Source organism: Rhea americana, unplaced genomic scaffold, assembly GCF_003343005.1.
Source record: "Rhea americana isolate MKP2758 unplaced genomic scaffold, rheAme1 scaffold_165, whole genome shotgun sequence".
Lineage (NCBI taxonomy): Eukaryota > Metazoa > Chordata > Aves > Rheiformes > Rheidae > Rhea > Rhea americana.
Window position 1 is genome coordinate 1525978 of NW_028185761.1, and position 23557 is coordinate 1549534.

The 23557-nt window shown below is 43.0% G+C and overlaps 1 protein-coding gene across 1 annotated transcript in view; it reads left to right on the top strand.

Annotated features, from left to right (window-relative positions):
* MAP6 (microtubule associated protein 6) overlaps positions 1-23557 on the top strand; it is a 43729-nt gene that overhangs the window by 17517 nt on the left and 2655 nt on the right. Inside the window, exons 2-3 of the mRNA XM_085300565.1 lie at positions 15145-15358; positions 16711-16907. Of these exons, the coding sequence (XP_085156691.1) occupies positions 15145-15358; positions 16711-16907 (411 nt within the window). The remainder of the gene's footprint in view (positions 1-15144; positions 15359-16710; positions 16908-23557) is intronic.

The following is a 23557-nucleotide window of genomic DNA, read 5'->3' on the forward strand; positions in this document are numbered from 1 at the left end:
TGATCTCCAGAGGTCCCTTCCAACCTTACAGATTCTATGATTTTGCGTGCTGGAACTGGCATTCAAAGACATCTTGACAAATTGTTAAAACAAACCTGAAATAAATAGGATGCAGTTCAAGAGAGGTGAGGCCAGTGTGATATATAGGTAGAAATTATCAGCTGTACCAGTGCAAGATGGAACAGCTGGTGCAGAATAGCAATTCTGCAATGAATCACAAATCAAATGTCAACTGTACTGCTAAAAAAAAAAAAAAAAACCCAAAACATATTTTTGTGGCAAGTAACACACTGTGATGTATGTAGAAGAAAGTTGCATGTAAGAAGCGACATCCTTCCACATTTGTGCAGCCTCAGGTAGAGTCTTGTGTTTTGATTTTTTTGACTTTGTGCTTAAGTAAAGTGGTGGACCAAATGGTGAAAGTCCTGAGGAGATCCCTCAGAAAGACAAGAAATGTAGAAAATGTGGTCACTGCAAAAAGCTGTAAAGTATTGAATTGTTTCGTTAGAGAATACAGCACCACAGAGAAGTGGTTACTTGTCTTTGCATATAAGAAATATAGTGGTCCCTTGGGATGCTTGAACCCACTGTAGTCACAGTCAAGAGGAAGAAGGCTTCGATGTTTAAAGATAAAAATGTAAAGTTAAAAATGTTCTAAGTGCTTTGCTGGAGCAAGGCCGAGGTCTCAGGGATATTGTGCTTCCCTGGATATGGCAGCATGATAGCTCCATAGTCCCTCTCTATGAAACTAGAAAAAAAAATAGATTACCATTCATTCCCTGCATTGATTTTCTGCCGGCAGTGACCTTGGTACTACTTGCTTTTCTTTATGCTCTCCAGGGCACAGGTTGGATCAAGCAATTACAGTTTTAATAAAAAATGTGTCAGTGTATGCGTGATGATATTTGAYTCATATTATCTTTATGCCTCCTGCTGATCCTCAGTCATTACCCCACTACTCTCTCTTCTTCCCTGCCAYGCTCACAATCCTGTATCACATCTTGGAGTCTGAATGTCTCTCATCCAGATGAAAGTCGAGTGCATTTGCTTGGCTCAGGAATTGGTCTGAGGCACCATGTCTGACCCTCATATGCTGGTGGGAAGTCATGACTCGTAACTATCTGTAGTTGGCATTTTCAGATGTGCCCAGTGACTTTGTCATCTCTCTTTTGTGAAACTCAACTAGAGATTCCTTTGAGGGACTTACGGGGTTTTTTTCTTTTTTCACAATGACAGGATGGATGGATGCCACTTGCCCAAATCACCCCTTTAGGGTGATTTGAAAGAGCATCTATAAATGTTGGAGTGCAAAGTCAGACAGGAGCATTTAGACCTAGCAGCTCCGTGCACCCTTAGGATGAGGTGGGACATTAGCCCAAGGGACCAAGCTGTGGTAATGTGAACTGAAAATGGCCTTAGAGATGCAATGGCTGAGTGACCCAGGGAGTTAGCATCTCCCAAGTGCACAGTGAAAAAATATGGCTGTGGACGCAAAGAGGAAACCCTCTGCGCTGAATGAAGAGACAAGATTCACCATAGCTCCATGGCAGAGGTTGAAAAGGGAACACTGCCCCTGTCCTGCATGCCTAAAAACCAATCCATGGTTGCATGGACAGAAGGAGAAACCCAGTGTACTTCCACATGTGAGAGCAGGCTCCATGCTCAGGTGGCCGAGCTCAGTAGAAAGAGACCTCTGGTTCATGGCTGGACAAGGATTTGAAGCGACAGAGCAGAGGGAAGACTAGTGTACCACATCTTTTAACTGCTTTTGCTTTGAATTGTTCTCAGCAGAGGAAATCCAACGTGACAGTTGCAAGATGTTCGTTTTCCCCACCCTCGTTTGGGATGATATTTTTCTCTTGGCTGTAATGCTCATTATTTTTTTAGAAGCAATATTTAATTATTACTTAATATAAACATTTTATGAACTGTTACAAGRAGTGAATTATTTATGGGAGAGGAAGGAGTGCTTCTTCTCAGCCTTTCTGCTCTGTCAGCTGCAATAAATATCAATATAGGAGTATGTTTGAAACATTCATGCTTTGCCTGGGAGACAAGAACAATGTCTTCTTCTCCCATCTCGTCTCTCAATTAAGTACCTGTTTAATACATTTGTCCCTAGCATGTTTTATTTCCCGATTAAGATTGGAACAGCTCCAAAAGCAGAAGTATTTGCAGATCAACYCATTTTCAAATGCCTGTTATTTACCCAGTGGATACAAATGGCTCAGAAAGGCTGTAAACATTTGCTGTGCCTACAAAAATGCATAATAATAACAAATCCTCCAYCTAGTTCTTTGCAGATGAGTTGCAGAACTTGTGCTTTTTATTCCCTAGATTTCGTACCTGGGAGGCAGGGTTTTTTTGCTTTAGAAAAGGGATTGYGATGCACACTTGCATGTGCTGGCAACCTGGTCTGAGTTTTGGCAGGTAGCTCTGTGTCTGCAGATCCTTGCAGAGAAARTAGGGGATTGCTAGAGCCAAGGGGATAGCTGGTACTGGAATGAGGACAGAGATGCCAACAGAAACAAGGCAAATAACTGGGGATATTTCTATTCAGTTCTAAATTAACAATATCCTTTTYGGGAAGCAGGTTTCTGTGATCCAGGTAGGTTCTTTTTTAGAGTCACTATGTCTTGTTATTTTATTTTATTTTTTTTTTTAGGGTAAAGATGTTGCTATGCTTGTGAAAATGTCAGGACAACTTCAACACCTAACTGAGGAGAGAATAACATGTTTATCCATCTCTCTCAAAGCCAAGGTGATAGAAACCTGGCCTGGTCCAGAAGCCACATGACCATGTTATGACAGCACTGTCCTTCRTGCACTGTGTTTTTGGACACATTAGCTTTGGTGTTAAAGCCCCCAGGCCATTTACAGCCCCCACCAGATGCCCGAGGCTGGGTCTGGAGGTGCCTGTAGACCCCTGGATGTCAGGCCCTTAGCTAGCCATGTCCCATAGGCTTCCCAAACCATGTCACTCCAAGACACACCTGAAGGTGGGAAGATGCTCCAAGTCTTGTAGGCGTTTCTGCAGTTTTGCCGTGCGGCTCCTASGGCTTCGCTTGCTGCATACGGCGTTAGCAAATCCTCTCTGCTGGCCCAGGCAGCCATTYCGTGTCTCACAAAGAAGATGCACATGCCCTGCGGTCTCCCGGGGTTTTTCTATCATCTGTTCTTTTTTCAGCTCGTAGTATATTACACACAGGCTCCTTGTGTGCAGAAACAGAAAACTACTCTCTACTACATTAAATCCTACGCTCTTCTCATTGCACCTTTCAGCTTCGTGCCTCTGCCGTGTAGTGGAGCACCAGCCTCCATCACTTGGTGCGACATCACATGTGTGAAAATGAGATATTTACATGATCGTTTCACTGTGCATAATCCTAGGGGCAGATGCTTGGAGTGACACTTCCCATCAAATGCTGAAAGGGGCCTCCATGGCCGTGATCACCTTTGATGTAAAGAGCCAGCCTGTTTTGTCCACGCTTTGGTTTCAAAGCTGTTCCCTGTTCCCTCCTTGCAATGCAAGCTTTGGAGAAGCTCTTGAAAGCCACAAATTAATTATAAAATAACCTTCCAAAAGCTACTCTTGTTCTGTCTCCAGTATAACACTTTCCAACAGTTCTGCTCTTTTATTTCATAGAAGCTTTTGTATGGACAATGTCCATGTCTCTGGTACCAGCAGCGACCAGTAATTGCTTCATGCACTTACATCGTGTTTTACCTAATTAGGAAGAAATCTCACAATGTAGCCATCTGCTCCTGTGTTTTGTGCTGTCTCTTTCCCAGACTCCCCTGAGACAGCTTTGATGGTCCCAGTGTTTACTGGTTCGGTACCAAGAGACTAATCCAGTTGTTTGGGAGCCAGAGTCAGCGAGTCCTCCCCATTCAGTAATTACTGATGCGCAAGTGATGCTGATGGTTTCCAAAGCTCGCAGAGAAGGGGCAGTGGAGGGCAAAGGAATATTATTGATACAGTTCATCTCCTTTTGTACCTTCTGCAGGCCTAGATAGCTTTTAAAGAAAGCAGAATGTACTAGAGACAGAGTGGGCAAAGTATGTGTTAAATGTGATACACCTGAATGGACCTAATTCTGCTCTTGGTTACCCCCATGTAGCCCCAGTGAGTTGCTGCGGTAGGTTTTGTGGTTCCCTAAAGAACCGCACAGGCATATTACAAAACTCTGTACTGCTCTTGTGCCCTTTTCAAAGAAGCCTTTCTAACTTCCTGTTCTTCCATGCTCTCCCTCCAAATCATCTGTCTGCATAGCCCAGTTCAGGCTTTCTGTTGTACTTTCAATCAACCTCCAGCACATCACCCAGTGTAATTTCATTGTAATGTCCTTATTTTTCCTCCCCAGTAAGTCTACGAATCTCATTCAAAGTCTGGAGCAGGAGCTCCTCTGATGTGTTAACTCCGCACCTTCCTGTGGAGCACAAATCAAATTTACTTCTAGATTTTGCTGYGCTGAAGTAAGACAGTATTAAGTATAGAAGTAAAGAAGTGGGGAAAAAAAACCCTCAGCATTTCATCRCTTTTTCTAAGCTCAATAATCCTTTAAGTCAAGCTTCTTGCTCAAGACTCARCTCTTCCATCTATGCAATTCACACCCATCTCTATCAGTTCTCCTGGTTAAAAATAATTACAAACTTGTATTTTTAACCTAAGAAGGCTTCAGCAGATGCATTTCTTGATGGTGATAATGGAAAACAGAATTTAGCCTTCTCTGCCAAAACCRTCAGCTGTCTAGTCACTTTTGCTTGCTTAAAAAAAAGCCTTAGTTTCATTATATATAATCATGTAAATAAATATCACAAGCTTGAATACATATAGACATGTGTAGGCACAGCAGAGACAAGTGATCAGAGCAGATCTGGGTTAATCTTGGCTTYATCCACTTTCTGGGCTGCATTGCTTGTCATGCTGCATATGTCATGGATAGCCTRTCTCCCCGTGCCTGACTTCACTTGCTTGTTTAACACACTTGGGACATAGTGGAACTGCAGCTTGTCAAASCACAGAGCCATTCAGCATGAAACATTCATCATATTGGATCTAGCACCCTGTGCTGCCAGCCGAAGGATTCAGGGTGTTTCTSCTAGAGTAGCTCTTGCAAAAATATCTGCACAGGTTGATGGGAGACTACAAACCGAACCACAAAACTGCGCACCGCCTCCAGCAAGGATGCCCCTCCGCAGTCTGCACCGTAATAAAATGTGGACGTGAATGGATGAAGAATAAAGTGTCATTGATTTGAATTCCCTTTCTGAGAATATGGTGTTATGCATCCAAACATGTATATGTACATATATATAGAAAAGACATTTGGACTACTTATTATATTTTACTTTGTAGACTGAAACAGGATAAAGTGAGGTGATGTAGGAACCATGTGGCTAAGGGTATGCATGTGCTTAGCTCTCACAGATGGTATTTGAGCTTGGAAGAGCTGAGCTGTGGAAGTGTAAGATCATTTAGAAGCTCAACAYGCTTGTTACTACACAGAGGTTTCAGTGGTCTGAGAAAAATTAAGAGGGCATCCAGATTACAGCTGGGCTACAGGCTTCTCTATCCCATAGGCATATAGAAAACCTATCCTAACCTTGCATTAGTATCTCCATCAGCTCTGCTGAAGCTTTGAAGGCAGAGGGATTGCTCTCAGGAGACTGCAGGGTCAGACACTACGTGTTTGGCTGGCATGAGCAGTATAGATGGAAGAAATATGTATTTTCTTTGTATTGGGCTTTTAGCAGCGTGTTACTGATCCGACTTCCGTATTGATAGGGGTTGACCATGCATGACTACCCACAAGAAGGATGTGGAACAGCTGGCTGGCTGGAGAGGATGAAAAATGCTAAGCAGATTGATCCATTCAGATGCAGTCTGCACTGAGCATGAAATGCCTGCCTTGTCGATAACGGATTAAGGACACTATCCCGCTGTCATTGAATTCAGTAGGCATTTTCTCATTGACTCCAGCAAGGTGGGGAAGGGGCTGAGTCCACTCTACCTTCATGCAAGCCAAACCTGACTGCACTGAGTCTCTGTTGCCATGGAAAAAAGGCTCCCTGGTGTTCAMGGCTTTTGGGTGAACTTCAAGTTTATCTAGTAGAAAATTGGCTTCAGAGATGTCATAAATGTTCTTCTTTTACCGTAATCTTTTTCTTTAATGTTTTTAAGTTGTACAGCTAGCCATGGTTTTGCGATGCATGCTGTCGTGTGAGGCTGACCAGTGTTAGCCGAGTGTGCCTGCATGGGGAGAGGGCACGTTGGCACTGAGCAGGACGGGAGGGAGGTATAAAACTGCCGAACAAGAGCAGCCCGTTTCTGCAGCGAGCATTAGGAGGAGGCTGTAACCACAGCCAGCAGCCATGCATGGTTCTTGTTCCTCAATGCCTCCTCCATGAACGTACAAGGGGACCCTGATCCAAGCCCTCCCTTTTCCTAGGATGGCTTCACAACAGTTGATTTTGCCTTATTACTATCCTGGATATGTATGAAATCAGGCAACTGGGTCTTATATTAGAGCCCAAACCAGTACTTCATTCTTATATGAACTGAAATTGAGACCATGCCTAACTAGTTTATTATTTTTCCATGTATACGATTAATCTTTAGAATACCTGGTGCCCAGGTCATCAGTGCAATGGCCAAACAATACTTGCTATTTAAGTTTCACCATTTTCCTCCTCTACCCCCTTTACTGCTGATTCTATTTCTTCTCCCATGTCAGGGCGAGTAATTACACTGTCGGGCAGACTAGAAAGGAAATCAAAGAGCAACACTGATTCTGAGCTCCTTTAGAAACACAGAAAGGAGGGAAAGTAATGAGTCCCTAAAGGGAAGAGAAAAATAAATCCTGGCGAATCATATTGCAACAACAAAGAGCTAGGGCTTCTGTTTTGTATCAACCAACCATTTCTTGACCTTCACTTGGAGAGGTGCATCATTCTGCATCCATAATTTGGATGATAATTTGAACAAATTTGGACAAAATCTTACCTATTATTTCAGCACCACCCATCTCCATCTTCTGCCTAAAGGACCAACCTTGCAGTTCTTATGCAGCTAAACTGCAGTATCATTAAAGCATCTCCCATCTTGGAGCAGGGCCAGGATCTGGGGAATGAGAGCTGCCAACAAGCTTAAGCTGCTTCAGATCAGAATGTCTGGAAAGGTCGGAACAGTGGGTTTTTCCCCAGCAGTCACTGCCTTCACTATGAAGATAAACAGTCTTCATGAAAACATTCAAGAATAGGGTTATTACAGTAGTGCAAATCGAACAATTTGAAGCAGAAAGCCTGCCAGCTCTTTTGGTGGTGTTGATCAGAGAGCAGCACTGTCCTTTATCTCCTTGGGCAGCATTTCTTCAACAGTCTGGCCTGTAGTTCATGAAAGGTGATGCCTTTGATGCTTTCCCTCTCCTGCTGTCACATCTCTGGGGTAGTCTGATTGAACTAGGAGTTTGTGAAATGTAATTGCTCTATTTGACCTAAAAAGCATCATTTTCCTCAACCTTAGTGCACCTTGCTGTGCTGGATTCCCCTCTTAAAACACGTTTTAGATTCATGTATAGCTTTCTCAATTTGGTCAGTCAAGCTCTGATTCAGGAAGTCATTAATACTCATATTTACATGGGAGGAGCTGCTAAGAGAAATGCGTATGCTGAAGTGTTTTACTGAGCTGGACTAACGCAATTTTTAATTCATCTCCCATTCCTGCCTTCAGACCCTTGATGCTAGATGCTGGAATCATCTCTCCCCAAATAATACCATTGAAGCCAAAGGCAGGGTTCATGAGACCACCACCTGAACACAGCTTTGGATTTCTCTGTCCTGTGACATGAGCCCTGGCAGAGCTGGTATTCTTAGGGATGTTCTTCCACAACTCTGTTGCTCTCTCACCTTCTTGGACCTCTGTCATATTCAGCATCACCTTCATTCATATGTCTGTGATGCTTTGGGCATAAAAACATATGCAATAGTTCTGCATCTTTAAAAGGCTACATGGGTAACACTGACCCTAAGGTGATGTGATATCCATGATTTATGGGCAGCTGATTCGAGCACCTTTCAGATATGAAGAGTGGCATGGGATCTTCTTGCCAAATGACTAGACTCCATCCCTTGTGGTAACTTAATCAGATCTCATTTATAGCCTGGTTGAATCAGTGCTGCAGCCACCCTGTTGAAGGCTCAACGCATTCCTCCTCTTTTACATCACTGCTGTACTTGGTGGGCCCAGCTACAGATGTCCGTAGATGCTGTGTCCATACCCTGCCTGTTCACACTTGGTCCATTGTGCATTGTTGAAGTTTCAGAATCACACATAAATATATCAAATTGTTTTAGTCTCTGTGGACAACTCATTAGGTATTTGTTCATTGATCTGCTCTCTGTGTGTATGTGTGTGCATGTGTGTATGTGGGCTAGAGGCTGATTACTAATGTTTGGAAAAAAATAATCTTAGGCACCAGGAACTTCATTACACCATTCACAGCTTCAATGCAGCTTTACAGTAAATTACTGTTTACAAAATAATAATAAGGGCATTAGAGAATAAAGCTGTCTTTAAGCATATGCATTGGAGTCAGAGACAGGAACACTCCATGTTGAATGTAGCAGAGAAGGAAGGGTAGCTCTTGTGCCTGTTCTGGGAGATCTTGTATGTGAACAAGACAACTGGAGCAGGAGTTGGTTGGAAATGACCTTTTATTCAAAGAGGGCTTGGAGATGTGCTGGAGTGTTGACATCCACGTCTTGGGGTGCAGAAGACACACTGTGTCGCAGTAACATGTCAGGCTTTCAGAAGCAGCAAGGAATCATCTTGGTCCAGGACTTTAGACCTATTTCTCTGGAAGGCAATAACATATTGTATCATTTGTGGTTGAATGCCCTAGATTGCTGGTGATTTTCTTTCATGTAGCAGCCAGCCTGGAAAATTGGAGGGGTTTTATCYGTTTGATCTGAACCAAGTAAAATACTTTGTCTTGTTTTTCTCCTCCCCCAAATTATAAGATAAATATTCCTTGTAGTTCAGCACAAAACATTTCACTCCTCCTGAAATGAAACATTTCAGCTTCAGAAAAAAAGAAAGTGAGGAAAGCAAAGGAAATGAAAAGCTGAATTCACAGGGTTGCCRGAGAAATGCTTCCTCATTACCAAGTGAGCCAAGAAACCAAGGGGTAAAGCACAACCCATACATGGGACTGGTGCCAGGTTAATGCTCATTTCCTTTGATAACTCTGAATATTCTCAATATCCATCTAAATAGCCATGACTTAATTAAATTTCACTGTATGCTGGACTTCAACAACTTCTTTTAGAGGAGTTTCAGAGTTTGACCAGGCATTATCATTTTTTTGGGTCTCCCACTCTTTCATTTCATTGAACATCTCTGTTCATAAGGTAAGAGAGAGAAGGGTGCTGGAGAATATTTGGGAGCAAATAACACATTCTCAAAAAATGCTAATTTCAAAAAGCCAAGAATTGTTTGAAAATTCCTGTAAAAAACATCATATAGTTTCAGCAAAAATATATTTATATTTTCTTTTTTTTATTATTTGGAGGAGTATTAAAGAGGAATATAGTATTTTGAAATATTCTTTCTGAAGCAGTTTGACTTCTCGCTTCATAAGAGGAGTTCATAGTCCTTCCAGATTGTCCTAAGTATAACAAAGAAAAATGGAATGGAAAGGAACTAAAGCAACGGAAAAGAAAAGTTATTTTTTTCATTTTAGAATGAATGAAACATTTCATGCCAACCCCAAACATTTCCTGAGTTTCTTTTTTCTTTTTATTTCTCTGAAAAATCTGAGTATTTTCCTTTCTTTTTGTTTGACCCATCTTTTTTTCAGATTAAGCTAGAAATATCTCTTCTGTGCAGGGCTCCACCACGAAAYTCCCAGTTTCCCCTTTCTGCAGCATTCATTATTTCAAATTTTTACATCAGGATCAGGGAATCAGGTTTAGTTGGTACCAGTAAAAGTGCCGTCAGCAGAATTCATTTAATATCCTGTTCTGATTCTGAACTCATATAACCTCTCTTTAAAGTCCTTTAAAGTAGACAGAAGCTTTGAAGTGGTTAAACCTGGCTGCATTTCCCCCTCAGCTCTGWTCTAGCTGCAAGAGATGACAGCAATCAATGCCTAAGTGAGTGTGGGTGAACATCTCCAGAGATGGTTGCACACCGTAGCTTCGAGCTCACATTAACCCCATGTTCCCCAGCTGTGGTGAAGGACGATGTGGAGGACAGTATTCAGGTCACTTGTCTGCAGCCATCTTTAACTATGCTCTGCCAAGGGGAAGGCACAACCGAAATAAAATAACCGGGATCCCTATCCAAAGCCACTGATGTACATGGAGAGCAACTCTTGCCTTTGATAGATGTAGATCATCTTGCAAAAGGCCTGATGTTACGAGGAGAAGGCACATGTCTAGTACCTATTGATTCACAAAACATCTGCCTATCCTATGCAGCCCCATGTTCTAGGCAGCTCTATATCTGTCCAAATTCCCATTAGCTTCAGTGAATTTTTTTCTGTGTGAGTYGGCTTGCCAAAGGTCATCAGACCTTTTGCAAGATTCAGCAGAGAATCATGAAACCTGTAATTTGCTTGTGCGTCAGCTCAGTATCTCCCTGTCATGCCAAGATAGTGAGTCTTAAAATCTTTCGCAGCAAAACTGAGAGCAATGAAAATCTCTTGGATGAGAAATGCAGAGCTGGACTAAGCTATKTGTTGAGTATGTCCATACTGGTGCTAGTCCGAGCCAGTGACTCACCTGGGCAAAGGCTCAGGTTTTAGGTTGACCTCTTTCCCTCTCCAGTATGGAAGAACAGGCTGAGCTGTACCACGCTCCTGGAATACTTTCAGGGCTAATTTTGTGTGGAGCAGACTGAGAATGGTGGTCCAGGTGCTCTGTGACTGTTTCTTCTCAAAACACATAGCTACACGTTTTACCAGGCTCACTTCAGATTGTAGCCAGAATTTGTGACTTTCTGGCATCTTCCGCTTAAGGTTAGCCTTGAGTGATAGGAGTGTTAAGTAGTAATGGGGAAGGTTTCAGAACTGCAGGGCCTTTTTCCAAGACAGGGTTAGTTTTAATGTCACAGGAGCAACCAATATGGTACCTTAGAGAGAAGACACTTTTGCTAGTCCAAGAATACCCCCAAAAATCAACTCTTAAAGGTGTGTCTTTCTGTCTTGCATCTTTACTGCATGTAATGAGTGTGTAATTACAGAACAGCWTCTTTGAGAGACATAAGTATCCTAGAGCATGAGACCAGTTCCAAATAGCACAGCACGACTGCTAAGAGGGTTTAGCCATGCTGTCTGCTCTTCGGACGACGTGAGCTTGTGCTGACACAGGAGTGTGTCAGACAAGCTGTGAATATTTGACAGACTCACCAGACTTGGCRGGGGGGGGTTAGATCACCTTCTCAAGATGTTCTCCCTCTCCATACAATCAATACAAGCAAAGCACCTGCSTCCTTCTGTGGGGACAGGATTGCCATGCTCATTCTTACTCTAAGGGACTGGCTCTTGTGTAGTAGCTGAAGATGTGAAATCAAACACTTTTGTTTAATAAGGATTTCAAGATGTTTAACAAATTCTTGTGCTCTTCTAGCCTTTGCATATCTGGTATCTATAACTCAATTGTCAATACGGAAAAAGTGTGTCAAGATCAATAGCTTTTTAATGTCCATTTCCGGAGAAGATCCTGGTGGAGCTATTGCAGAGCTGTTAGAGATAGTGTGTCAAGATGCACTTTYCCAAGAGCACCTACCAGTCTATCCTTTGACTGCGCAAAGCCAGGCTCATCTCAGGAGATGCAGGGAACTCAAGGGTCCTTTTGCAAAGTACACCGGCACTGAGTACTCACAGAATTGTAACTTCTGCATTAAGACCAGCAAAAGCATATCAAAGATGGAGAACAACAGAGAAATTCATGCTCATTCCTAACTGCTAGATAAGATTTGTTGTTGTGTTGACAGGTACTAGAGCCCAGCTGTATTGCATGTTCTCTTCCATTAACATTTTGGAGACCAGTGCGAGGGTTCCTAAGCACCCACTGCTCTCCAGGGGAGTGCAGAAATGCATTTTATGTCGGCGCAAAGGTAGCAAGGGGATATTTTTCTCCCTTTTTCTGCCTCCTGAGTCTGTTTTKTCTACAGAGATCACAGGCTTTTGCTGCACGTTTGCATAATGCAGCGCAAARTGAGGTTGCTAGGCACTATGCTGACAAGTACGATCACTCTGCTTCAAAGCTCACCTCCGTATAAACCAGCGTTTTACGAGCAGTGGAATGAACAAGTCTCGGTTTGTGTCCTCTGTCTTTAAAATTCAGCCCCTACACATGCAGTACTCCAGACTCCAACCTTTGTCTCTATCTGTTTGGCTGTGTAAATGATGGCTTGAACTTATAGCTAGACTCTGGTTTACTGCTTGGCCTGTCAGCAATGTGGCTGGTGGGCCAGCTGACTGTGGCCTTAGAGTGATYATAAATACATATTGTACCTGGCTTTCCCTGGGCTGAAGCATACCRTTTGAATGTTTCTCCTCTACATAGTCACTGATTTTGAGGGAATGTGTTGTTTACCTGCAACAAATCTGGTTCAGAATTTGCTAGGGAGGGATCTAAGTGACGGATAGGCATGGACAGAGAGAGTAATTGCTTTTTGTTCCCTTTAGAAAGCAGTTGAGGATATAGAGTCTACTTAAGGAACAAAACTGGATCCTAAGAAGACTCTTCCTGTCTTCTGACAACGTTGGGATGAGCTTAGASTTTATCAGTAATATGTTCTAGTGAAAAAGCATGCATTAACATCTTTAATCCACACCTTAAAAGATATTTCCAGCCCCTTTCTCTCAAATCTTCATACAGAAGGGATATTTTAACAATGAGCAGCAGAGGAATTACCRTGGAAGAATGGCTGACATTTGATGAATGGCAGCCAAGGGACACAGATAAGCCCATTCATGTATTGTCCATTCAGTGCAACACAGTTCATAAAGAATACCACCCTTCAAACACGCAGTATCCCTGGGTCCATGGCAGAGTTGTTTAAGCCCAAGAAGGGCTGAATCACAAATGAAGGGGAGGGAAATGTGGGGAAAAGAAAAGTAGGTGTAGCTGCGRTCAACACTAAGGGTGAATGAAGAGATGGAGGTGTGGTGTTCAGCCCACATATTGAGACACCTACGTTTAGGTGTGCGTGAGGGTCTTCATGTAGGCTGTATTCCCTTTAGTGGAGATCTAATCAGTCAACAGAGCCCAAAGAGCCATTCAGCTCATCTTAAAGCAATCGCCTGCTCTCCAGGCTCCACGGGCCATGTTGACCAGGTCTACATTGACTGTGACAGGAGCATAGCCACATGGCAGAAAAAGTGAGACCTAACTATGGGTGTCTTGGTGTCTTGCGAGTTGAAACATACCCAGAACACTGTTGAGATGACCGATTACCTCAGAAAAGAAGGCTTTTCCATCACTTATAGTTGAATTAGTAGGTGGACAAAATGTGGTACTRGATGGCCAGGGAGACCCACTGATCCTGCATATGAAGGGTGTCATTTATTGCTGATTCCAGAGGACAACAGCTGAACTTCTGCAGCCCAGTCTGCTTGTCTAAGCGGATCATCTGGTGACTAATGAAGTATGCACGTCCAAACTACTTTTCTGAGCCTCTGGCTTTTTTCTGACTGCCAGTTTTCATAAAAGTAAAATTGAATATCTTTGAGATCTCTGCCCTTTGTCAAATCTGACTGATACTGAATCAAGATGTTCAAAGCTGTTTCGGGAAGGAATTGTCTGGCAGATACATAGCACCCTCACMTGAGGCTCTTTTCCCTAATAAACCAGCCTAAAGATGAGTAACACATCTTGAAGGTGGTTGGGTGGAACTAGGCAGGGAGGAGCAGGGACTGCAGACCTCCCATTGCCTTCGAGGACTTAAAATGAAGACAAGGGCTCTGAGGAAAAATCATCCCTTTGCAAAGGCCTTGCGTCACCGTTGTTAGGATAACTCCTGGCTTGCTTATGTCTTTAGGATCTAAACTCAGCTTGAGGCTATGTCTGAGAACAAGATGACCAGTCTATGGTAGCAACACCATAGTTTCTCCATTTCCATTGTCATCAAATAGAGGTTTTTCTTAGATGAATAAGGATTTTCAGTGAGGAAATAAAATGTTTTGCTTCAAATCTAGAAAGATGTTGGTGCTTTGTTGGGAAGAACTAAAAATTAAATCAAGACTTGGATTCTGTGGATGGGAAGCCAAATGTGTCCATCAGGTGCCAAAAATCTTAAAATATATCTTCTTCAGGAAGTCACTGCTCTGGACAAAAGAAAAGAAAAATGGTGACATTTWTTTTCAGTAACACTGGAATTTACCATGAGCAGCTAATAAAGAGAGGCCATAGCTTGCTATTTGATAAACACTGCATTTCCCAACCAGTTTGAATTTAACTCTAAGACAACTTTATTTTAAATTATTCCTTTACAGAATTAACAAAGCTGTTTGCGTAATTTGGTTCATAAAGGAAGAACAATAGAATTCACTACTTACAGGCATGGGTAAGGAGTGCCTACAGGGAATCTTGGCTCTTTACATTTCTGAATGGCTCAGCTCACTTGCATACAGATAAATTTACTGTCAGGCGTGTGCCCAGTGCTGAGTTATCAGACACCTACTGCAGAACATAAATTTTTATGTTCCCTTCTAAATATTCACTTCTACCTTGAATTACGAGAGTCAGGAACTGTGTGCAAGTAGTTTCAGTGCTGAAGTGAAGCTGTACAGCCAGGAAAGGACCTATGCTTTTAAAAAGGCTTTATAACAACACCTGAGGCCAGCTTTTCAAAGAGTATCTGACCATTGACACCGAAGTAGAAGGCTGTCTGGTGCCTGGACCTGTCTGTTTTTGGTAGGCAGATTTCATTTGAGCCTTTCCTAATGTGTTAGAGGGTTTTGGATGAAGTCAAAAATGAGCTGCTGGGAGTCAGGGTTTTTTGTAAACCTGATTGGATAGAGACAAAAGCCCTTTCTGTAAGACCTTGTTGAGTAATGGGTGAGTTTCATTCATATGTTGCCGATATTCTCCTGTTGGTTTAATTCCTCAACTCCTTTTCTTTTTTTTCTTCAGAAATGAGTTCAGACCTTGGATAGATGTCAAGCCTGTGAAACCTATAAAAGCTAAGGCCCAATACAAGCCACCAGAGGAGAAAATGAACCATGAAACCAGTTACAGTGCTCAGTTCAAGGGGGAAACCAATAAGCCTGCTCCAGCTGATAACAAATTCCTGGAACGCAGAAGGATACGCACTCTCTACAGCGAACCCTACAAAGAACCTCCAAAGGTGAGAAATGCAGCTCAAGGGAATGAGGGCCACACTGTGGGATCCCACCTTGTGGTGGGATGTGCCTAAAGCAAAAATGTTGGGCTGAACACTGCCTGCTTTCATTTCCCTTCCGTGCTATTGCCAACCAGCGAGTACATCTAGRGATCCACCTTAGAGATGGACTGTAGTACAGGTTGATGTACTTTGGAGTCTACACTGCCCTACACGAAACTGTCAATAGGCAAAGGTAGGGCCCATATTAGAAAGGGTTTTTGTGTTGTCATTTCCCAGGTCATTTTTCTAGACTGCTATCTCTTTCCAACTCAAAGCTATAGGCACCCCACATTATTACACTTTATTCCAGGAACAACGTGGTAAGAACCATAACTTCATCTGCGGTTAATTCAGAGAGCTCCACAGGTTTTGGCAGTAAGCTATTTTGGCTTTGATTAGATGGAMAAGTGTCAAGAATAGCCTGGACTGAAAACTCTACCAGCCTTGTTTTCTAGGAGCAGCTGAGAATCTGCATCTAAAWGGAGCCAGTCTGTGCAGTTTTTGAACTTAGGACCTTCAGTGTTTCCCAGAGGTTGTAACTGCTTAGATTTGTGAATACTCRGAGGGATGGGAGGGCCAGCAGGGAGGAGCTGAAGGCTTCTTTTCTGTCTAAAGCAGTCCTCTCTACTTTTGGGACTACAGAAACAGGTGGATGCAAGACAATGTTCTGGACTTTCCTCAGGTGCTACTCAGTGTCCTGGGCCCCAGCTATCCATTAGGGAAGGGCAGGCTGAGGAGTCATGTCCTACAAGAAGGAGGGGAATTTGTACCAGCCTCTTTGTCCTGAACATCATTTCAAAGCTTTGACTCCAGAGAGATATAATCCCCCTTGGGCTTGCAAAGCCCCTCCTGAAAGCAGAGAAAGATGAAGAAACAGATAAAATGCTATTTACCTATTGCAAATCTGCATTCCTATCCCAAATCTGCGTTCGGAGATGTTAGGACCAGAACAGTTAATGCTATTTTATTAAGCCCATGAAGTAACTGTGAGTCAGAGGCCGACTTCTTTCTAAGAGTTTGCCTTAGGTTGCAATCTCAGCTGTAATGTACATGAGCATGGCTCTGCTGGCTTCCTGGACACTGTGTCCATCACCTCTGTGAAGGAGCTGTCCATTTGCAACTCAGTATGCACCCCTCTGCTCCCTTCCCCTAATGGCAGAGTATAGCTAAGTAAAGAAGTAACATTCGCTGGCTCTTGGATGATGTTTCTGATCTAAATTCTATTTTCCACCTGTTCTTGTGTGTGTCTCTCTCTTTCTCTCTCTCTCTCTCTCTCTCTCTCTCTGTTGGTGTTTTGCATGTTGCCCTCCATGCAGGTGGAAAAGCCTAGCGTAAAGCCTTCTAAACCAAAAAAGACCACAACAAGCCATAAACCCCTGAAAAAGGCCAAAGACAAGCAGATTGCATCTGGCCGGGCTGCCAAGAAAAAGAGCGCTGAGACCTCCAGCACAGCAAAGCCAGAGGACAAGGAGAAAAGTAAAGAGATGAACAATAAACTGGCTGAGGCAAAAGAGTAAATGTCACTGCACTTTCCTTTCTTTCTCTTTTTCTTTCCTTTTCTTTCTTTCTTTCTTTCCTTTTATTTTCTTTGATTAAATAAAGGCCACAAAATTAATTAGAGGCTTCTAATCTGCTTTTTGTTCTGATTGTATTAGAAGCTTTTCTGTTTTATTTCCAAGGAGGATTAGGAAATCCTTTTTTCTGAGGTCAGGTTATTCTGCTTTGCCTGCACAACACAGCTCTACACAGAGTGAGGGGGCTCGCAGGAGGGAMGTGGGAATGCACAGAAGAGGTCGTAGGATAGGAAGGTTATGGRTTAACTGTGCACTGTGAATGTGTTAAACAGCTCGTCCTTTTCCTCGAGCATGATACTCCAGTGCTTTGACAGCGCGGAAATGCCCGTTGATCCAAGGATGCCAGGGATGAGCTGTGCTCTCATCCTACAAGGCCCTTTCRGGGGTTGACATGTTTGGTCACCTCCCACTGGTGTCAGCAGGCCAGGGGAAAGGCTTCTGAGGTGGAAAGGATCAGAGGTTAATTTAGAGTGGCATGAATGTGCCATAAATCCACTAGGATCAATATAGTGTGACTGAGAGCAGAGTTTCTCCTGATGACACCAGTTGAGAGTTTTGCTCCAGGAAGGGACATGAAATGAGATCCCATGTAAATAAAGATGTCAAGTCAACTCCTCTACCAGGATAGCTCTATTTGCATCAAGGCAGCTTCACCCGTCAGCATCACTCAAAGGCCTTGATTCTAAAATAAAAACGAGTGAGGGAAGCTACAAGGACTTCCCAAACAAGCAGCAGGTCAGGCTAGGTTATTTGCAGGCTGTTCTTCCCTTTTGTTTCCCCTAGGATATTCATCTTTTTAATAGCTCCTGATTTGTTTTGAATCTTGGTCTTTTTTCTTCACTTCTGGGGTGCCAGTAGACAAGTGTGTGCAACAAGAGCTAGATTTCAGAAGGAGGTTCAGTTTGCAAATGTTGCCTTTCAAGGGGTAGAAGGAGATGAGCCACCAGGGTTGACTAGAGCTGTCAACTGCAGTTCTTCTGATTCCAAAGCTTTGGAATTCATATTGGCTCATAAACATGGTAACGGGGCCATCAGCCAGTTGTTGTGATCCTGAGACTCCCATTCAGGCAAAATCTCAGGGTTTCAACTCTATTTACTGTGCTCTTACTCTACAAAATCCTCAAGTTCAGCAAGATCATTTTAGAGGCCGTATTTGAAGGCTGTAAATGGAGAGGAAGCATTTGCCAGTGAGTATATACTGGCCCAGCACCCATACGTGATGGGATTGGGCAGATTTCCATGAGCTGACGGGCCTGTGCACACTTCAGAATTTGGCTCATTGATTCAATGGAAGCTGGGACACTTATGATCCCAATCCAAAATTAGATGCCCAGCTCCTGGATCTGGACCTAAATATGTCAGGTTAGTCCCAATCTGACCAAACCGAGTTGTTAAACTCTCCTGTGTTAATTGTGCAGATGCACAATTTCTTCTTTATTTTTGCAGCTCAATATCCCAACACACAGTCCAGCTTGATACTTCCAGAGAGTAGACAACTGGGAAGAACAAAAGAGAGATGGGAAGCAGGGTACGGAGGTGGTGTAAAAGGAGAGTTTCATAACTGTGTTGCTGTAGAGATAGTTGAATGAAGAAAGTCTTGCTGCTAGGATATTTTAGAGATGTGAAACTATATAATGGAAAAGAGATGAGCTGGGAGGGTGAAGAACCCTATTGTTGGAATCTCACCCCGTTATAATTGGGTCTCTTGGAAACATAAATGAGTGCCGGACTGTAAGGCTGAGAGAAAGTTTCCAAAGATGAGGAAAGCTCTGTGGTATACAGATTAGTGATATTTGCTGGCCTTAGTAATGAATAAATGCCAAGTTCAGTGTATTGTGTAATGTGTCCTGTTTGCCTTGCGCTAACAGCCTAAAGCTTTGAGTATAAGTAAGTGTAGTGTTCTGAATTCAGTGGTGTATTTCCAAGCTTAGCTGTGTTAGAACTGTGTGCTATGAGCTAGTCAGGTTGTGTATGTGGAAAATATATATTCATATATAGAAATATATATATTTAAACCTCCGATGTTTAGGAGGAAACCAGGGAAATCCTCCAGGAAGTAAAACTGTGGAAATCTTTGCGAATGTAATGCATTTTTGATGTGCATGCTCCATGGAGACGCTGACCTGTCCATAGTGACCATTGCTTTTCTGASTGCTCAGAAACCCCTGCAGCACTGCTTGAGTGCAAAGCTCAGCTCTGTCTCCAGAGTAGCTCAGTGAAAGGCTTGCGTTGAACTTGCGAAGGGGAATGCCATTCACAGCTCTTCCCACCCCATCACACAAGGGGTAACTGTCCAGAGAGACCTGAGCTTCCAAGGCGGTGTTGTTTCTTGGAATTTGGATGCTTCATCCATCTTCACACTCTTCAGTAATGTCCTTCCTTACTCAAGATCTAGCAACAGCCAAGAAGATGACATGTCACAGCAGGTAGAAGATGTCAGAAAGGCATGTAGACAGTTAACAATAGCCCAACACACTGATCTCAGTGTAGTGGAAGACCATGCAAAACCATTCCTCCAGTTATTTTTGGCTCTAGGCTTTGCATTCTAAGTGCAAACAGTGCACTTAACATCATATCACCTTGAATTCAATGGAGATTTAGCCCTTGACTTCAATGGAAACCAAATTCGGCCCAAGCAATATCAGTAAGAACTGTGCTCAGACCATCTACGCTAAGTATCTCAAAAACTTCAGATCAACAATCCACTATCAACCACACTGCAGGATAGCTTCTTCTCAATGGAGAGCATCCATCAGGGTGTTTGAAGTGGCCACACACASCAGGTGGTCAGAATATGGCCTTGTGTTTCCTTAATACATAAAATTTTAGGTGGCATCTAACTGCAAAGCTAGATATGAAGTGCAAGCCAGTGGTCTAAGCTCCCACTTCAGTGGGAAGAGAGATGAAGCTCCCAAGGGCCATTTATCTACCTGTTTTTAGGTACCACCCTAAAGAGGGATGAATGGTCCTTGGAAGGTTTCACTCCTTGTAGAGAGAGAGCCTAGGAGACTGGTGGGGTCTGAGGGGCCTCCCTCTTACATAGCCAACGTCAAGGGAAATAAATTCTGGCCTTTACTCCATGTGAGCCAGGCCCTCGGCATACATCCAAATGCGTATCTTAGCCTTGCATTTAATGCCAGGAACATTGCTGTATGTTCCACAGACTTTATGCCCGCCCAATCCACTCAGGTTATCAGAAAGGAGACAAAATTCTCTGCTGTTTCTAGTTCACTTTGGACTCAGCTTGTCAATCCCATTGGGAAAGAGTGCTCTGCTGTTCTGTGTTTTCAGCTACCACAATGCTGATTCTGTTTCACCGCAAACTTGTAATATGTTTTGCTTTCCTTGTAAAAAGAAAAAGAACAATGTTTTGCTTCTTATCCTGTCGAAGTTCCTATGCTGTCAATTGCTTGCTTTCTCATTTTCACTGTATTGTATTGTTACTCCTTTCTGCAAAATGGTGCTAATAGCTTATTGAGCTCCTGTTCTCCAACTGCTTTGCACACCGATCACCTGCTTCCTCATTTGCAATGCGTCTGTTGTAAATACATGGCTCCCATGAATTCCACAAACTCTTGCCTCTTGGAGGCAGATAGGAAGTGTCTAATTAATATTTTGTGGCCTGGGTTTGGTTACATATCACAGATTGTCTCTTGTAATGTGTTAAGCACACCTCCTCGTGGTGCTTTTTCATTCTTGCTGTTCGTATGAGAATGACACACACTCACACCCACACACTTACACACACACTTACACACACACACACACACACACACACAGATTAATGTATAGCCAATTGATTGTGACGTGCTTGTGATCTTTGCTTGCTCAAAGGGTTTTTTTTTCCAATGATAAATAAATGCTAAAGACAAATACCACCTCCTTGATCTTGTTTTCTCGATAAGAAGCACATTTAAGTGAAAAATGATACCCTTCTAAGTGTAACCAGGTTTATGTTGCTAGAGCCACCAATTCCATGCCTGCCATAGGGACAACTGAACTGTCACAGTGTGACTACCTTTAGATGGCCGCTAACCTAAGACTAGCCTGATGTGAGAGCTAAGCCTTTGCAAATGTGAAGATGGACAGTGAAGTCATGTGAGCRGAACAGGTAGTTTGATTTTATTTTCTATATATGATGTGTTGAGCAGAGAGTTCATGCAGTGAGTTCCCTGCATGCAGGACGCTGCTGAACCAGGTTCTGCACCTTGCTAGYGTCCACGTTGCGCATGATCAAGGAGCAGACACTGTGCCCACTAAAGAGCTGGAGGGAGGTGAGGTGCTGTGACCTGAGGTGGTTTAGTTACACACCCTGTTCCAATTACCTACAGCTTTTGCTTTTAGCCAAAACCACATTTAAGGCCCATTAGGGGTTAGGGGACTCCAAATCCTCCCTGAAAAGAGGTGGCAAATGCTTGGGTTGAGCATTTTCATCACAGAGCAAGCCTAGCCACCTTTGAACAAGCACTTGGAGTCTTTGTGTGGCAGTGTCTGTGGAAGTGCAAAGCACTGATTTATATATTAATGGAAGTGTTTGCTATCTGGAGAAAATGATGACTGAGAAGAAAGCAGGGCTGAGGGTACAATTTGGTTTCARATGATGAACTCTCATCTTAGTTTGGTTTCTTTTTTCCTTTTACTCAGCTTGAAAATTCCTGCCTTCAATTGTTATTTTAATTATGTTTTCTCTTTTAATGAGTATTCCAATAGCATATCCACCAAATCCTTAACTAGAAAAAAAAAATCTGTCTTTGGGTTGTATCTTTAAATTTCTCCTCTAGCATAGCTCTGTTCACTTCCATGTAGTATTGACTTTTTTTTTGCCTTATTGTTTCTGAGTGCTATTTCTCATCCCTGCCTGAATTTAATATTAATCATCCACTTTCTGAATTTATTTCATCTGCTGATAACAGCGCTGCATCCTGACAGCCTGCCATACTACCCTGCCTTTCTTCTCCCTTCCCCACCAGCTTCATCCATACAACGGTTACACGTAACAACTGCATGAGTTTTAAAATGTTTTAGCTGAGCTATAGGTCCCAGTATTTGTCTTTTGACCCATCCATAGCTGGCATTGGAGAAAATGTTCACTGTTAAAAGGCCAGGCATAGACTGGGCTTATCTGTGAGAATCCATGCTGACCAACAAAGTGTTTCCCATAAGGACACAAAGGTACCAAGTCTTTTCCATAGTTCAGCATGGACATGTGCTCCATCTGGTCCCACCCAGCTGCCCACACTCAGTGCTGGAAAACATGCCACTACCATATTATTGCTCTTTGAACCAGCTCTGAATTGCAGAGCCCAAACACCCAGAGGAGCAAGATGCATTGCTAAGAGACAGTAGAGCCCGGTGGGTTGATTACACTGTTAAGACCCTGGGCTCACTGCTCTTTAACCATCACTGTGCAAATCCTCTGCTATGACTCTGTAATCTCAGCCAAGGCATTTGTGACTAGCAGTGCCCACCTACTCCCAAGGGCTATTCTGACAATGATGTCTGTGCAAAGCCCTGGAGGTGAGTTACTAAAAATGAAAGGGTTTGTTTTATAAGAGCACTTAGTCTGGAGGAGCTGGCTGGATTAATAATGCTCTTAATGTTCATTGTTGCTGTCTGGGTGAGGGGAAAAAGGAGAGAGAAAATACTGAAATGAAGTTGAAGTGTTGAGTCTGCTTCTTGCAGTCTTAATAACCGAGCATCTGAGCATGACCTTGCGCAGGTGTGGCTTTGACCACGTAGACTGTGAGCAGACAGATGATGAGTGGCTTGCAGGTTTCTGATTTTAACCAGTTTCTCTCAAATGCATTGTTTGCTGAGGGCTTCAGCGCTCATACCCTGGAGAATTGTGCATGGGTAGATGAAGAGGTTCATGCATAATTCTCTCCATCCCTCTTTTTGTGGGAGTTTATGATTCCCTGCTTCAGATGGGAACTCAGAGCTAGACAGTGCTGAATGTCCTAGCTTAAGCAGCTTGGGCACTGGATTGACCTTGGCACTTCCAAATCTCTGAGCTTCCTCTGGAAACCTCAGTTACCATTATTACATCCCCGACTGGTAAACCAAGATCCAAGGATGTGCAGGGACATGTCAATCAGCTGACATGTCGGCCCTTATCTTGTGAAAGCAGCCTCTTGTGTCACAAAATCCTTTGGGCTTAAGGTTTATTTAGTGATGTGCCAATGCAGGAGAGAAAGGGGTATCTAGGAAGAAGCTTCTGCCATTGCTGGTATCTCCCAGCATCCTAAGAATAACCACTACCCCCAGCAACAGCTGCAACATGAAATAACGAAGAGCATCTGTATGGGAAGAAGAAAAATACCCCTAGTAGRAATGTGAAGACATGGCCATGTTCAGCACTAAGAACAATTCAATCATGTTGTTGCAAAATACTGAGATTTTCAGACATCAACTTCAGCTCTCTCTATTTCCAGCAGTGTCTTGGTAAGTCTGATTCTTTTGGGAATTTAGCAGCCTGCTTCTATTTGTCCTTATTCATGTGARCCTTCTGGGTTGGGAGCAAGTCCACTAATGCAACTGGGTCTACTCACAGGCCCAGGTGTCTGTAGTGAAGAGTAAGTGACACAGCTCT